The following is an 18057-nucleotide window of genomic DNA, read 5'->3' as shown; positions in this document are numbered from 1 at the left end:
GATGAACTGGCTTGGCAGCAAGACTAATCTTGACAACCCACCGGTTGCAAGTAGCAATTGAATAATGTCAAAATACATGGTAAAAAGAAATAAAAGTAGGTGCAGAAAATATGCTTGTAATGAAGTGTAACAAGTCTGGTAATGATGACGTTAGATATGCGGATATTTCGTGCCCTGCCTGCAGAAGACACTCCTGCAAACTAGACTCTCCTTATGATGAGGGGTCATTCTCCCTGTGGCTAGTGTATGGTAGGAGGAGGAAGAGGTCCAAAAGGGATTCTTCGCCTTCAGGTTCATCCTCGGTCTAAGAAGTTCTGACTTACTCTGACCCCTGATAAAATTCCCTCCGACCCTTGCCCGTCTGTTTCCGGAAACAGAAGAGAGTGATGGCCCTTTAACTTTAGGCCAAGTCACAAGGCTGGAAGACCTTTCCCTTTTCCTTAGAGGAACGAGAGAGTTTTCCCCGCAAGAGGAGGCTTCATACTCTGATTTACAGGTTAATGCCACCCTGCAAGTCTTATGGTCATCCTAGGGTCTATAAGTCCACCCTCCCATGAGGCTTCGAAGGAAGCACAGAAGAGTATTTCTGCTCATGCGCCGGACACCTGCAGCTTGTCTCTTTCTCAGGCGCCTCCCTTTGAAGTCACCTGCTGTCACTCCAGTCTCAGTATCACCTCATAAGACTAGAGACATGTTCAGTGTTTGCATGTATCACAGGCGCTACCTGTCTTTGAGAAGCACGCTTCTGTTATTGGCGAGCAACATGTCTCCCAACACACGCAAGTTTCTGAGAGCACTAGCTCTTCTGAGCGTGCTAGCCCTCATGTTAACTAACTTGCCTCTCCCTACTGGACAAGCCCTCCTCAGAAGCCCCTCACCCAATCACACACTACCCAGTTTGCACTTCACCTCTGTGCACTCCACACCTCACCTATTTATGTGCTACCCGGACACGCTTTACCAATTCACACGCACCTCGCCTTTGCACACTTTACCCAAGCACACCTTACCAGTTCTCGCGCCTCATATATAGGCACCTAGTTCAAAGGTGGAATGCATTTCTGGAACCTCCTTAGGAAGAAACTTTACACCTATGAGATCTAGAGCGCGGGCCCTCAAGCCCGCAACCGTGATATTGACCTTGAGATCTGCCCTATAGATCTAAATACTCAAGACGCCATCGATACCAAATCACTCCTCTGGGGGGCCCTTGTCCTCGAACCCATCACAGCACTAGATCCCCCAGAGTAGTGCAATATTGTACTGTATGTCAAGAATTATCAATTATCACCCAGTGAATTCGTCTAGACCTCACACTATCTCCTCAGAGTCAAAGGAATCCCAGTAAGTAACGTCTTATCTCTTTTAGAACGGAACACATTCCCTTCGGATTCCTAGTCTGATGCCTCAGAGGATAGGAGGTTACCACCAAACCCCCTAGTAAGGATTTTCGGGATATTCCGATGAACAAGGCTTCAAGCTTTCTGGAGAGTCCAAACCAGATCCTAGGAGTAGCGAGAAGCATCTTTCATTCACAATCCCCTCTTAGATGAAACGTACCTATTTCTCAACCCTTCCCTATATCAGCAAGGCACGATGTCTGAGAGGGAAGACATTGCCTCTGACAGACTTTGACGTACCTGATGCTACCTTTCCTCTCCAGTCCACATTTTTACAGGTATTGTCCTGCATGAACCAATTAAATTGTCTTAGAGAAGTCCCTTTCTCTCCTCCCAATGGTTGGAAGGACTACACTGATATATTACCATGCACCTAGGCACACCAGACACCGTTAAGAACTTCCACAGTCAATTCTGGTCTCGGAAGCTTTAGGAAAGGTTGACGCGCAGGACTCTGCAAGTAGGGATTCTCTACGGGCAGGGTAGAAATCCATGAGTGGGTAGTGCAGAACTTGCTCACTCTTAACAGCCTACTTTATTGCAGGTAAAAAGAACGTCATGGTGGACAAACTGAGCTGTAGGATGCAGATCATTGGGTCGAAATGGTCTTTGCATCCTCAGGTAGCAAACAAGATCATGACTTTGTGGGGTTCACCGATGAACGACCTATTCGCAACATCAATGCATTAGAAGCTTCCGATATAATACTTACCGGTACCAGACCCAGAGGCAGTGTTTGAGGATGCCATCCACCACCCCTGGGACGGCCTTAACATCAATGCTTTTCCGCTATGTCTTGAACCGCTTCCAACCTCAATATGACTCTAGTAGCTCGGAAATGTCTCAAAGTAGAATGGTACCCGGATATTCTACTTCTTCTGATAGACTACGAAAAAATCGCCTCCTCTCCCTGGCCTGTTGTGTCAACCACACATCCAGATATTCCACAGCTCAGTGGCATTGCTTTGGCTTCATGCATGGAGGTTATCCAGCATCTCCTCTCACAGAAAGGTTTTTAGCACAAAGTTGTGCGAGAGATGTCTTGATACCTCAGGAAATCTTTAACTTCCATGGACCATTTTTAGTGGTTAGCGTCATGGAAGAGACGTGTCACCTCTAATACATTGACAGTGGAATTTTTATTTTACCTAGGAAGAGAAAGACCCTGCTCAGTATCAGTGGTGAAACGCTATTGCTCCGCCTCGAGTCAGGTCTTTAGGTTGAAAAGAGTTGATATTTTCTCTTCGGCGGAGCTACTGTAGCTGTGCTCATATGGAGCTTTAAACACTTCTGTCATCAGATGGAGGAGAGACCGACGTCAGTAAGGTCTTGCAGTCCCTTAAGAGGGCACCTTACGAACCTGAGGCCTGCCTCAGACAAGAACCTTACCCTAAAAAGTTTTGCTCACCTTAGCCTCCACCAAACAGGTAAACAAGCTTCACGGTCTCTCCTTCAGCGTGACTCATACCGAGCGCTGGAAACATGTCAATTCGTCCCATTGTTCATAGGTAAAACCAAAAACTGTCAAGTTTCCAATTCCATGATTTAAGTTTTAGATAGTGATCCTTAGAGAGGTAACCAAATTATCCAGATCAACTTTTTTTGTGTCCTGTGAGGGCACTAAGGTGCAACCCTAAACTTGAGCATGCAACACTACCTCACCTGCAGCATCTCTTTGTCAGTGCAGGGAGTTAAGAAGCAGGTGAGTAAAAATATGATCTATTGGCTGGAAGAAGATATTGGTTTAACACATTCGTCACCCTCACCTTCTGCCCAAGGAAGAGCTCAAATTAGGACTCATGATGTCAGAGGGGTCAGTAAGAACCTGGCATTCCGTAAGAATCTCTCGGTGGTAAAGGTACTCCAAGCAGATGTCTGGAGAAGACAGACCACATTCTATGCCACTTACATATGGGAACTAACCCACAGGTCCCTAGACACCTTTACGCTAGGGCACGTAGTAGCTGCAAAAGAGGTGGTAGGTCTATGGCTACCTCAGCTCCTCTCACAGGACCATTAGCATCGGATCAAGAATAGAGTTTGTGTTAGACTGAGATGGAAATCAATTTTAGTGTCATTAGCCACACTCCTTACAAGGTGGAGTGTGTTGTAACCAGGCAAACCCATTGATATATACCGGTATATATACTGTATGCCTTATTGTCACTACACGATGGGTCGTACCCAGAAAACTCATTGAGCCATGCTGTATATACCTCATTGTTACTACACGGAGAGATGATGTAACCAGGCAAACTCACCGACATATATATGCCTCACTGCTACTATACAGACATTTGTGTAACCCAGCAAATCCATTGTTATATATTTGGCTCAGTGTTACTACACAGAGTTTCTGCTCTGCACCCTGCATAGTATTGCATGTACCGTGGACCACAGGGTATCGCCAAACCACCGGTGCAAAAGGTGTAAAGAACCTTAACTGCACCACTTACAAGGGTCCAAGTTTTGGTAGCCCGGGATAAGTACCTAGTCAGTTGGAACAGCGATGTCCTTCCACCTTGGGACGAGTCTCCTATGTAAGAGACAAAGGTTCGTATTTGTGCCGTAACAAATGACAAATTTGGAGAGAATTTGTTTCCTTCCTAACTATACAAACCTGAGTCTTTTACTCAAACTTTCCTGCCATCACTTACCACTTAGAAAGTCAACTGCAATCAGAATGAGTGCTTAGTGAGAAAAGAAAAGTTGCTAAAGTTAGATTTTGGTGACTACAAAGTCTAGAACTCAGTGAAAGAGTAAATTTGTGTTACTCTTGTTCTATAGAAAAGAGTAAATTTGTGTTACTCTTGTTCTATAGAAAAGAGTAAATTTGTGTTACTCTTTATCTATAGAAAGACTTGCGTTAGACACTGTACTATGAAAAAAATCTAGTTCTGTGCAGTATGATTTCATCTTCAGTAAATTTATTTTGATAGAAAAGCCATCTCATTTGGTATCTCAGTCCTTTAGCAAACAATAGCTCAACTGTAAGTCCAGTTATTCTTGTTGGAAAATATGCATACCAAAAGGAAAACCAGATTCTCATAATCAGTGGCTCAATATGCAACAAGGTGAAACCCAAAACTTAGTTATTTTATATAAGGATGAACATACTATTGGTCAAGCCGAGGTTAATCGTGCCAAATAATGAGCAGAAGCCTAGCTTAACCTTATTCGTCTACAAAAATACAAAAGATGTGAAGATAATGTCTCCAGATATTATCACTAGGGGTAAATGTATTGCAAAATTACAATAATAATAATAATGAATCACCAAAAATGAACATTATAACAGCTATTACTGTACAGTAAGGTGGGCTGTGGCACCCTAGCAGTACCAGCTGAACTCGGTTGAGTCCCTTGTTAGGCTGGGAGGAACTTAGAGAGTAGAGGTCCCCTTTTTTGTTTTAGTTTCATTTGTTGATGTCGGCTACCCCCAAAAATTGGGGGAAGTGCCTTGGTATATGTATGTATTACTGTACAGTATATCCTAAATTCCTGAAATCAGTACTGCCAGTAGCTGCTATAGTATAATCTAAATCCCTACACCAAAAAATTACAAGAACATTTTAGTAACCTCTAAGACTCAAAGTTTCACTGAATATGGTAAAACCCCTACAAAGAAACGAACGACTTCTACCGACGCAGTCGAGTAAAACTGCCAAATATCAACACGATTCAAGAAGAAAGAAGCAATAGAGCTGGCGAGTGGACAAAGGCCACTGCCTGACATGCAGCAGGAAGGCAACACTTCAATCAATGAAGACCAAGCAGAACGTGCCAGTGCACCAGCAAAGGGGAGGTGGGAGGAGGGGGGGGGTGGGTTAGCACTCACTAATGGGGCAACCTTACTCTTAAGTTGACCACAACTAATGGGGTACGGTACTATAATTTGCAAGAATGGACTTAAAACTTCTCTGTTGAGGAAGTAAAAAGGAAATGTTGATGTACTGTATACAGAAACATGGGAAGGTCATTTAGGAATGATTACATAGCTTTTTATTCTAAAAATTAGGAGAAATGTTAATGTACTGTATACAGAACCCTGGGGAGGGCATTTAGGAATGATTACAAAGCTTTTTATTCTAAAAATTAGGAGGTAATACAGCTAGTTAAAATGAATTGAAATAGGGAAAATAGGTCATAAAATGTGCATGAAACCACTTAACACCAGGTTAATGACAACCATTTCAACAATGTTCTTCATATAACTGAAGTAAACTCTGGGGTCTAAAACACAACCTTCTTGGAGGGAAGAGGCATAATCCTATATTATGCCTTTTGTATAAACTAAGCAGTAAAGACTCTTTAGAACAGCTTTTGCCACAACTATGTTGTTTTTCGATGAAAGACGCACGCATTTTAATAATCCTGAAAAATCTTATCCTTAAATCCCATATGCCCACTCAAACATCCTTAACTATTATTTCCAAATATTCCACCAAAAAGTAAAGAACTAAGCTGTAGAGACATACACCACAAAACTATGGCCCTTCACCCGTTCAATCTCTGGTCCCAAATATCCCACCATATAATCAATAGTTTCAAAATAACCTCAAAAGTGAATAAAGTACCTTAAAAATCTAAATCCATGTGACATGACTGTTTGCCTTGGTGAAATCTATTTCCACGTCAAGTGGACAGTGTAAGGAAATTTAAACTGCTACAGGAATACAATATAAGTGGTCTGGACAGGAAGTTTCCTGATATGTCAATACAGTACTGCTATTAACCCTTTTACCCCCAAAGGACGTACTGGTACGTTTCACAAAAGCTATCCCTTTACCCCCATGGACGTACCGGTACGTCCTTGCAAAAAAATGCTATAAATTTTTTTTTTCATATTTTTGATAATTTTTTGAGAAAATTCAGGCATTTTCCAAGAGAATGAGACCAACCTGACCTCTCTATGACAAAAATTAAGGCTGTTAGAGCAATTCAAAAAAAAATATACTGCAAAATGTGCTGGGAAAAAAATAACCCCCTGGGGGTTAAGGGTTGGAAATTTCCAAATAGCCTGGGGGTAAAAGGGTTAATCTCAACAGTATATAAATTTTGTTGTATCCATGCAATAAACTTTCTCCATAAATATCTTTAGGCAAGCACTAATGACAAGCTTAAAAACGAATACTGGCCATTATCGACGTATCAAATAAAACTCAACCTGTCCAATCATCTAGCCCAACCATTACATTTCCTCACTTATAATTAATGACCCAATACATTACCAGAGCATTTCACTTGGGATAATAACAATTCTTACAAAGCAATGTCCTAGATGAATTATTATATCTGCCAATAATGATCATCTAACTACAGCCAAGCCATTTGTAACCTCTCGTACAAGTCAGTACCACCCCTCCATTATTCTCATTCACACATCATAAGATTTTGTAACTAAAAATACACACTATTAATATGAAACGGCCTTATCAATTCTTCACCCACATTAACCCTTTTACCCCCAGGCTATCTGGAAATTTCCAACCCTTAACCCCCAAGGGGTTATTTTTTTCCCAGCACATTTTGCAGTATATTTTTTTTAAATTGCTCTAACAGCCTTAATTTTTGTCATAGAGAGGTCAGGTTGGTCTCATTCTCTTGGAAAATGCCTGAATTTTCTCAAAAAATTATCAAAAATATGAAAAAAATAATTTTATAGCATTTTTTTGCGAGGACGTACCGGTACATCCATGGGGGTAAAGGGATGGCTTTTGTGAAACGTACCAGTACGTCCTTTGGGGGTAAAAGGGTTAAAGCCTGATACACAATTGTCCATTGTTATTTGCGACATGACATGAAACCCATGTTTATGGATAGTTCTACATTTTGTCCTCATACGACTACAACCTTACCCTCACGCATGATAGACCCTTGACAAACAGTTCCATAAGATTAGGCTCATAGCAGACAATCCTGCCATGGTGGATAAATGCTATGCATTCAATTATTTAATAAATTAGAAGAGGAAACAATAATACTCTATCAGCCAACATAACTAGGTAATCCTACAAATTCTTTGCTACCGTATGTCCCAACAGATTGTGTTTGCCACAGCACAACATCGGAATGTGTTAGCCACAGCACAACAAGCAGTAACCAGTTTAATATCAAACTATGCTATGCAACACATTGGCAATTGAAAGGTTAACTAAACTTAGGGGCTTGTCAAAATCCAGGAAAAACTTGTGCTTACCACTTTTTCTTTTTCATAAAAGTTCGAGCTTCAAGTATAAAGTATATGAACAGTGAGGTTATGTTTACTGAAATAATTCCTTACTAGAGAAACTACTAACAGACTTGACTGACATGATTCACTACATCCATCATAATAAATACGGTACAGTACAGTATAACAACGTCTATCTAACCCTTTTCTTGTTCTTGGCTAACTACCCTCACGACTTTGTCATCAAGTTTTCCCTCGTGTACATTACAACACAGCATTCATAATCTTGTGGCATTGATACTCTTACCCTCAAAGTATGTACAAAATTATACCACCATCCATTACTTTTGCAAACAAACACCCAGTCATCAAAAGATAGAACAAGTTTCAGACTAGCATATACCCACTGAAAAATACATCCCAAACAACTGAAATGGGAACAACTATAGTTGCCTAATCTTGATCATATGGAATTCCTGAGGTATTCTACAAAATTAAATTACCTGAAGGCTTTCCTTCTGTGTATGGACTTATGCAGAGTACTGTAACTGGAACAAAATAATTTAATTTCAACCAAAAATCACTACTATGGATAAAAACAAGGACAAAAGGTCCAAATAATTTCCTTTTAAATTACTTTTCCTAATTATCAAATAAGAGATATAGGATAAACTAACCGAATAATTTTAATAATATCTCTTCACATGATGTCAAATTCTAGCCTAATAAACAAACACTACCACTTTGATATTTAAATCTTTCTTTCTCAATAAACCATGCAACATCCTTTCCTATTTTCATTTTTACATTTCAATCTTTGGGGATAAATATAGCAAAGGTGATTCTGAGCAGTAGGCATTGTTCTGAATAATAATCCAAAGCTTATTTAAAGGTTCATGAGGCAAAAATCTTCTACTGGTATTTGTATATTTTGAATGATGTAATCTACAAAAGATCTTTAGTTTTAAACGTCAACTGAATAGAAAACAAATTACCGAAGAAAGTTGATTAAATCCGGAAACCTTTTTAACTGCATTCATAAACACTGTACCGTACTACCTGGAAAGTACGATTAATCTTCATAAATCACCTGGAAAAATATATGCCTCTAAAAATGTTTTCCAGATTGTTAGTTGCCAGCATTAAAATATCCACTTACAGACATAAATCATGTAAAACCGCCCAAAGGTAAACGGCTTCCTATCACCAGTCCACAATATATGTGAGAATATGTATCCTCACCATTAAAACAAAACATTTCATGTGATATATGATGCCGATTTCTGATGCCATACTAAGACACATTAAGCGCAAGGGAGCGTTAAAATAAAAGGCGCTTAACAAGAGGTTTTTGTATCTGAAGGCATTTACTTAGATACAAGAAATTAGAAAACCAAACTAAAGCAGAAATTGGGAATAAGAAACATGAGAAACATTTTTGTGATCTAGGTTTCCTAATAGAGAAGCCTTGGCTACAGAGCAGGGTGGATAAAACTACATCCAGAAGAGTAATCAAATTGATAAAATTCTAATCGAAACACAAATCATGACCAGTAGAATCTCAGGTTATCGTACTAGTAATTTTGAATACGAGCATAAGTTTTTAATCAAATTTGTATTGGGTTATGATTGTTGCATCCGCCTGCACGGAAAAAATCATTTTACGGAAATTTTTATGGACTGGTACGAACGAGGCTATCACGCTATAGCCATACACTACTAACGCTGTGATTACCCAGGCAAGGCTTCTACAGCGAATCTATTCACTGACAATGCAAAGTCTCATTTCCGTAAAATTTCAAAGAAAAGGCAAAAGCAGCCATCTTTCGATATATTCTTTGTTGGTACTATATTTATAAAGTATTACAAACACAGGTTTGTTAAACCACTTTATCAACATATCTGTCCAGTGGCATCAATGGAAAAATTTTGCTGGCCAATAAAAGTAAGCCATGAGATTTACTTTTTCGGAAATGTTCGTACAAATAATTTCGAAAAGTTTTACATGCCTCACACCCCAGCAGTCCCTAATAAAAGCGATCAATATATACCGTTATTAGGACCAAGAGATGACGACAATCCTGACATTCCTAGGGTACAAGTTTCCAATTATCGCAAGTAAATCGGAATAGACGCGAATATTGCATAATGGATAAAGTACAGTACAAATCTTCTACATCATATGTTTGACTAAATTGGCAAAACTAAAGCTTACAGCAGCTATCATTTAACCATACACAATTAACCCTTTTACCCCAAAGGACGTACTGGTACGTTTCACAAAAGCCATCCCTTTACCCCCATGGACGTACTGGTACGTCCTTGCAAAAAAATGCTATAAAAAAATTTTTTCATATTTTTTATAATTTTTTGAGAAAATTCAGGCATTTTTCAAGAGAATGAGACCAACCTGACCTCTCTATGACAAAAATTAAGGCTGTTGGAGCAATTTTAAAAAAATATACTGCAAAATGTGCTGGGAAAAAAATAACCCCCTGGGGGTTAAGGGTTGGAAATTTCTAAATAGCCTGGGGGTAAAAGGGGTAAGATTTAGATTCATACAATACATTACTCATAGTGTACTGTGTTCCTAAAATTTTAAGTGGCTGTATATAAACCGTCATTAAGTCGAGTAGGTGCTTGGTCAAAGACAATATGTGCAGTGTCTTGAGATTTCACTCGTTGGCGTTGCCATCGAATCAACATTTATTCCGACAATGATACATTGCTGTTGTAACTTATCCGATACATGCACTGCAGGTGGCTTTTGGGAGGGTTACTGTATAATCAACCTCAAATAGTGGTATGTCCCATGATATGATAAAAAGTATCCACAAAGAATTAACAAGCCCTATGACCCTGCATGTTGCACCACAGTAATTTTGGGCTATAATTTAAATTCCTGGCCAAAGGAAGGACAAACTTATTTGTGGGGCCAACATTTCTATGAAATACATGTATATTGTAAAGTATGAACATTTTTACATACATACATACATATACCAAAAGCTTCCCCCATTTTGGGGGGCAGCCGACATTAAACAAATGAAACAAAAAAGGGGACTTCTCCTCTCTACATTCCCCCCAGCCTGACAAGGGACTCAACCGAGTTCGGCTGGTACTACTAGGGTGCCACAGCCCACCTTCCCCCGTTATCCACCAAAGATGAAGCTTCATAATGGTGAATCCCCTACTGCTGCTACCTCCCCTGTCATCCAGGGCACCAGAGGAAGCAGCAAACTACAAATTCGCTGGAAATTTACAAGGATATAAAAAATAATTCATTCTTTCAGAGACTTGGTCAGGGCAAGAAACAATTTTGGTTACCATAACCTTTACATTGGATATTTTTTTAAGTTTGACAAGATCCCTATATAAGATTTGTTCCTAGTGCTCATTTACTAGCCCTTGGGTCCGACTTACTGATTAAGAGGTCGAGAGATACTGTTCTTTTATTGCTATCTGAAATTCAAATTTATAGTATAATGCTAGTTTTAGTCTAATTTTGAAGCTGATTACAGTATTGTACAGTACAGTAATAGTACTCTCTGTAATTAGTTTTTAAAAAATTACTGGACTGTAAGTATGAACTAAAAACGGAGCTTCAATCCTCTGAGTGGCAATGGCCGCGTTCTAAATGCGATTTTCCCGCACCATTGAATGCATTTTACGGTGGGTTATTACCAATTTTTTCTCTATTTAAGTATATGAAAATTTTACAAAATGGGTAAAATCACACATTTAGGAATTTATTCCGATATATGATATGACAAATTCGTAGATAATTTGTACTATTCCCTAACTAATACAAACATTTAGTTATTTATATATGGATATATCTTTCGGCCGAGCTGGAAGGTAGATAATTAGCCTTATGGTGCAATAATAAACTTAGGGAGGAAGCTAATTAGCCTTATGGTGCAATAATAAAACTTTTTATAAAGTTCTGTCCATACCAGTTTTTGTGCCAAGAAGAGTTGAAAAAAAAAAAAGACAGCTTGAATATAAAATTATTTGGCGAGTGGTTCGTACACAAAAGATTAATATCCTGTACACTGATAACAAATTTCTTAACCTTTTTACCCCCAAAGGACGTACTGGTACGTTTCACAAAAGCCATCCCTTTACCCCCATGGACGTACCGGTACGTCCTTGCAAAAGAATGCTATAATTTTTTTTTTCAAATTTTTAATAATTTTTTAGAGAAAATTCTGGCATTTTCCAAGAGAATGAGACCAACCTGACCTCTCTATGACAAAAATTAAGGCTGTTAGAGCAATTTAAAAATAAATATACTGCAAAATGTGCTGGGAAAAAAATAACCCCCTGGGGGTTAAGGGTTGGAAATTTCCAAATAGCCTGGGGGTAAAAGGGTTGTAACCATGATAAATAAGCAACATCATCTAAAACAAAACAGACACACATACAGTATACGAGAAAACGGGCAAATCTCAAATTTTATGGAAACAACGACACACTTACCATATCCCAAACTAGGTTAGGTTAGGATGTTTTCTAAAGATGTTAACACTATAAAAAATTCATTGCATTATAATTTTGCTAAATAATTTCTGGTTGCATAACCAATTATATTCTGGGGATTTTAAAAAGAGCGAAAAGGAATCTTAGGATGATAGCACTGTAGGGAGTTGGTAGAAAGATTATTTTATGCACAGGTACAGTGAAACAGAAAAAAATGATGAAAATGCAAGATAACAGAAAGAGGAGTACTCTACTGTACTAAGCAATATAGCTACTGGAAAAGGGTCACGTTCCAAATTTAAGTGTTACATTAACCCACTTATCCTGTCTTCAACAATATTTGTTACAATAATATGAATTTTCTAAATTTTTTGTACACAAAATCTGTAAGGAAGAAATTTGTACCATGATTTCTATATTTGGATTCACACACAGGGTACTTTTAGATGTACAATTGGCTAAATTGCAATACCATACACAAACGAAAATCTTAATTGACTCCAAAATAGAGCCCAAGGTTCGACCAATTCTTGGAAATCAACAATTTCAATCCAAATTGCAGTAGAATCCACAAAACAGACACCCATACTATATAACTGCAATAGAACCTACAAAACAGTCACCCATACTATATAACTGTAATAGAATCTACAAAACAGACACCCGTACTATATAACTGCAATAGAATCTACAAAACAAGACACCAATACTATATAACTACGACTGAATCTACAAAACAGGCACCCGTACTATATAACTGCAATAGAATCCACAAAACAGACACCAATACTATATAACAACTGAATCTACAATACAGACACCCATACTATATAACTACGACTGAATCTACAAAACAGACACCAATACTATATAACTGCAGTAGAATCCGAAAAACAGGCACCCGTACAATATAACTGCAATAGAATCCACAAAACAGACACCAATACTATATAACTACACCTGAATCTACAAAACCGGCACCCGTACTAAACAAATTCTAAAATAACATTCTTAATCTATTTGAACCCATCTCACTATCCAATTAGGTTTGATATCTAACAAAATAAATCCCAATATCTAATTTTTTAGCAATTAACAATTTCTATAAAATTTTAGTTTACCACAATTCAAACCACATGCCAAGAGGAAAATGACCACTTTAGGGTTTAATATGAAACACAAATACATTAGGTAGCTGGAAACCAGCACCCTAAGCCAGACATGTCACACAATTCTTCATCAACAATTACGTAGGCTATCAGGGAACCACAATGAGAGGGGGTGCATGCAGCATTTCTCAAGAATACAGTATCATATGTAATGCAATGAACAATCAGTAAGAGCAGATATTACTAATTACAGTATTAATGGAATTACAGGTAACGAAATATCGTATTTGGGGGTCTTCAGATTTCGCGGTATTTTCGAAATTTCCCGAAAATCCGCAATATGTATATATATATGGGTTATGGAAAAACCCCGCGAAGTGGTGAATCCGCGATGGTCGAACCGCGAAGTAGCGAGGGTTCACTGTACACTGGATTATTAAATGTGAGAAAATTACCTTTTGTATTTCATTTTCATACAATGCAGTATTGTACATGAATGGTAAAATGACACTACGAGTACCACAGGTTTAATTGGATGTTATGGCTACTTATATCGGACTGTAAGGGGATTGCAATCATTATTCATAGCTTATTAAGAACATCATTTTATCATTTGAATGGGGAGAAATGATATTTTCATAAAATAAATTTTTGAATATACTTACCCGCTGGTTATATAATGGCTAAAGTCCCTGGGGCGTCCAGGGACTTTAGCCATTATATAACCAGCGGGTAAGTTTTATATTTAAAAATGTAAACTAACCTAACCTCAGCAAGGACGCAGTTTTCTACTTATTATTATTATTACTAGCCAAGCTACAACCCTAGTTGGAAAAGCAAGATGCTATAAGCCCAAGGGTTACAACGGGGAAAAATAGCCCAGTGAGGTAAGGAAATAGGGAAATAAATAACCGATTAGAAAAAATTAACAATAAAATATTTGAAAACAGTAACATCAAAACAGGAATTGAAGCACCCCAGACCCCAAGCATAAACAAATTAAAACAGGTTTCATGCACAGGGAGATGCCGCAAGAATTCTTTGAAACGTAATTCATACAAATGGACGAAATCCACCGAAACGACGTAAGTTAATTCTCTGGATCTTCGATTCGGCCATTCTCCTAAATAATTAATTTAACAAATACATACAAAAAAAATATTCAATTCATAAAGACTAAATTTAGGCAGTATCCTGCGATGGTAAGGACCCCAATTGATAAACGTGACCATGTTCCTTCTCCTCTTCACAGCCATTTACATTCGCGACATTATATCATATATACATGCAAAATTAATCAGATAACTCATACTTGGACCATTTCAATATCATTAAGTCAAAAATTGAAGTACAGTATAGTACCTTGAATCCGTTTTATGTAAAATGACTACCAGCAATTGCTTGACGCAAACCATCTAGGTTAGGTTAGATTTTTGCGATAGCCTGCAAAGTTCCTATAGAGATTACCATCAGATTCAAATGACTTTTACATTAATCGCCATATTGTCTTCAGAAATCCAGTTCGGCTTAAAAACCAATACGTTACCATTCCCTACGTCGCACCAAATCATTTAACTCTCATCTTACACGAGAGATTTCATAAAAAGCTAACGAAAAAAGCGTTGTCATTTGTCATACCTAATGACAATGCCATTAGCATATGAAATTTTCCTAGCGATTATTTCATTACGTCACAGCGAATTATTTAAAATAACTGATGATAGAAATTTCATGGTGCTGTTCTAACTAAGATAAATCCTGCATTTAATTTTCCTCCAAAAACTGACAATTGAATAGGCCTTCATGAGTTTCATATCAAACCACTTTAACTCGTCTAGAGAGGCCTATTACAATTGCAAAATTTGGCCTAAAACTATTTTTAGAAAAAGCTAACTCAGGCAAAAATAGAACTATTGTATTCTATAGAACAAGATTCGGAGCCTTTGTATATCAGCGGCCAGTTCCTCACGCGTTCATTAAAAATGGACATCAACTGACCTAAACTTTCCCCCCCTAACGTAACCTACAAGCCGTGTCCTTGCCTACTTACCTGAAGGGGGGGGGTAACGCCCCCTGCGACCCCCCCTTACACTGCCGTATTCTAAGTTAGACATAATAATACATACAAGTGGCCGCTATTATACACACACACCCAAGATTCTTTTAAAACTACTGTATTTTCACAAGGTGTACACTATTCTACTACATAACACTTGCGATCTAGTTACGACGTAACCTAAGCAATGCCATTATCTATGTAGGATGCAAATCAACTCACCGGAAATTGAAGAAGATCGCGTGGGAAGCAACCATCGTCGACACCTGTGATCTCGAAGGATGGGGGATGGGGGAAGGGACCAGCTTTTCCTGGATAGCTTGTCGAACGTCGGAAGTTCTTCATCATCATGGATGGCGTGTTGGGTAGGTTCGTCTTGCGGGCCACCGACGACATACCACCTAAATTATGACTTAGGGGGTTCATACCGGCCACGTTGCCCCTACCTCTTGTCGACCACGAACTCATCCCCGGCAGGGAAGGGCCAGAGCCAGGACCACCTCCTGGGCCTCCGCCAGAATTCCCTTGAGGGGACGGTCCAGGGGACCAAGCGCTGCCCTGTGATCCGAGCCCGGATGACCAGGACGGCGAGTACTTGTTGGGAAGGAAGGGAGCCTGGGGTCCAGGCGCTGCCGCAGGACCCAGCGACTGTGGAGGCCTAGCCTGACCTGGAAAGTTTGGGGTACCTGCCTGCTGCATATTTCTCCGTTGTTGTGGGTTCTGAGGTCCTAGACCCAACTGTGGACCGAGACCAGTTCCGAATAAGGGCGAGGGTCCCCCAGCTCCGCCAGACCCACCTGGGTTGTTGGGACCCAGACCCGGGAAAGCCAAGGACCCGTTGATCGTGGGCATGCCGGAGTGAAGCAGGGTATCTTCCACGGACGGAGGCGACCACAGGGAGGCCACCGAGGAGGCTAAAGATGCAGGTAACGCTGCAGGCTCCACTAGTCCTCCTCCACCTCCGCCTCCGGGGCCACCACTTACAACTCCTGAACCTGGTCCTCCACCACCTGCTGCAGCTGCAGCCGCTGCCGCTGCGGCTTGGGCGGCTGCGGCGGCCGCTGCTGCTACTGAGGGCACTCCTCCAGATCCTGGAGGACCTAAAACAGATGGTCCAGGAGCAGTGCCTGAACCTAAGGTGCCAGGTAAGGTGCCGGGTGCACTGCCACCTACACCAGTCACTGTGCCAGACTCGCCATTCGTCTTATTTTCATCTTCGTTATTATTGTGTTGTTGCTGCTGTTGCTGGTCTTCAGGGCCACCGTCAACTCCTCCGCCCGCAGAAGAAGACTTTCCCCCACCCTGTTCCACCACCACCAGGCAGTCATCTTGCATTTTTGACTTGCTGTTAGTGATGTCTGTCGCACTAGAGTAAAACACGCCGCTGGGTGTTGACGTGTTAATAACGTACGTTTCCGTACTTATGGAACTTACGGACGTAGAGTTGTTGTATTTAAAATCCCCCATGTATGACTTTCTGTTTTACGGAACTAGTATATATACACTCATGGGGGGTTTAGCGTTGCACAGGAGCTATCTCACATCTGCTCTCTCTCTCTCTTCCCCCTCGGACACAACTTCTCGAGTGACGTTCCAATAATATCGAATATGCGCAGAAACTGCAGACGATGCTATTCTATGTCATAATAATTAAATATTTTTCCATTTTAATATTATTAAAATATTATAATTACTACATTTATTACGATAAATTTATAACTATTGTTTATACTCCTTTTTATTTACCTACAATAAGAACCACACTTTATTTAAAAGAGGTTACTTTTCTTGATGAAATTTCATGAAACATGATCGTAGAATATCTATTGCCGTCTAAATTGATATAATGTTCCTTATAATGAGATAACCAAATGGTTGTGTGGCCATAAAATTATTTAGAGTATATTTTATATCAATTATCGACATAATATTGTGTTCTACGTCCTCAAAAATATGAAAATCGATACCCAGCCGGGCCTGATAGTCGATGCTCAGCTGTTCGCTTTACCATCAGCTGACGGCCCACAACACTCCTACTTTGGGGGGTACAGAGGGAGGGTCAAGGCTGAAAAGGATTTCAGATAGGGATTAGATATATCTTTATTGATCCTAAATAGTACTAAAGTAAACAGAATTGATACAAAAAGGGGTATTTAGAATAGTTTTTAAATAGGAAATGTAAATTCAAACTAAACCATTCCTTCAATAGATATTTCTAAAAATATTTCATTAAGCATTTATGGTAACTTGATTGACGAGTTCACGGGCGTAATAATTGCCAATGTTAGGATAACATTTCAAATTGTTTCGCAAATTCTTTAATGCAGCGTCCTGTCAATGACGTGGGCAGGAAAAGAATTCCTGCATAACCAGAAGGGGGGTTATCACCTGCAGTCAAAACTTTCGCCTTACGAATAATTCATTCCGGGTCAGTTACGCCAATGAGTTATCGATCAGGTGGAGAATATACTAACTCCTTGTGGTTTCCCGGCGATTCTGCAAGGGGCAGTCAACCCACACTCTAGCTTCTCCAGATTCTATGCTTTCACATACAGACACACACACACACGGCACATGACCGTAAGCCGGTAAAATGATACAAGTCTTACGCCATTTCCAAATTTTCCACGGCCTCCTGTACTGCACATGAAGCACCGGTTGCATTGCATTTAAACTCGCCCTACATTGCTGGAATACCGAGGTAGAACGGGCTCGGTCTGGACGTACGATCCTTTAAATATCTTGCAGAGAATCCCTGAGTTGCAATCACTGACACTGTCGTAAAAACGTTATGGTTCGTGACATTTATTCTTTTTAATGGAGTGGGTATATCAACTT

The 18057-nt window shown here is 39.6% G+C and overlaps 1 protein-coding gene across 9 annotated transcripts in view; it reads right to left on the bottom strand.

Moving 5' to 3' along the window:
- Positions 1-16808, bottom strand: part of orb2 — a 220766-nt gene extending 203958 nt beyond the window's left edge. For 7 of the 9 annotated variants that reach the window (XM_068365077.1, XM_068365078.1, XM_068365079.1 and 4 more), the window contains exon 1: positions 15442-16808. In XM_068365077.1, coding sequence (XP_068221178.1) covers positions 15442-16686 — 1245 coding nt within the window. In that variant the 5' untranslated portion in view covers positions 16687-16808. The remainder of the gene's footprint in view (positions 1-15441) is intronic. The other 2 variants (XM_068365085.1, XM_068365086.1) reach the window with 1 other exon arrangement.
- Positions 16809-18057: the final 1249 nt, after the last annotated feature.

Source organism: Palaemon carinicauda, chromosome 42 (assembly GCF_036898095.1).
Source record: "Palaemon carinicauda isolate YSFRI2023 chromosome 42, ASM3689809v2, whole genome shotgun sequence".
NCBI classification, from domain to species: Eukaryota; Metazoa; Arthropoda; class Malacostraca; order Decapoda; family Palaemonidae; genus Palaemon; species Palaemon carinicauda.
The sequence above is the reverse complement of the archived record's forward strand: the minus strand, read 5'-3'. Positions and strand labels throughout refer to the sequence as shown.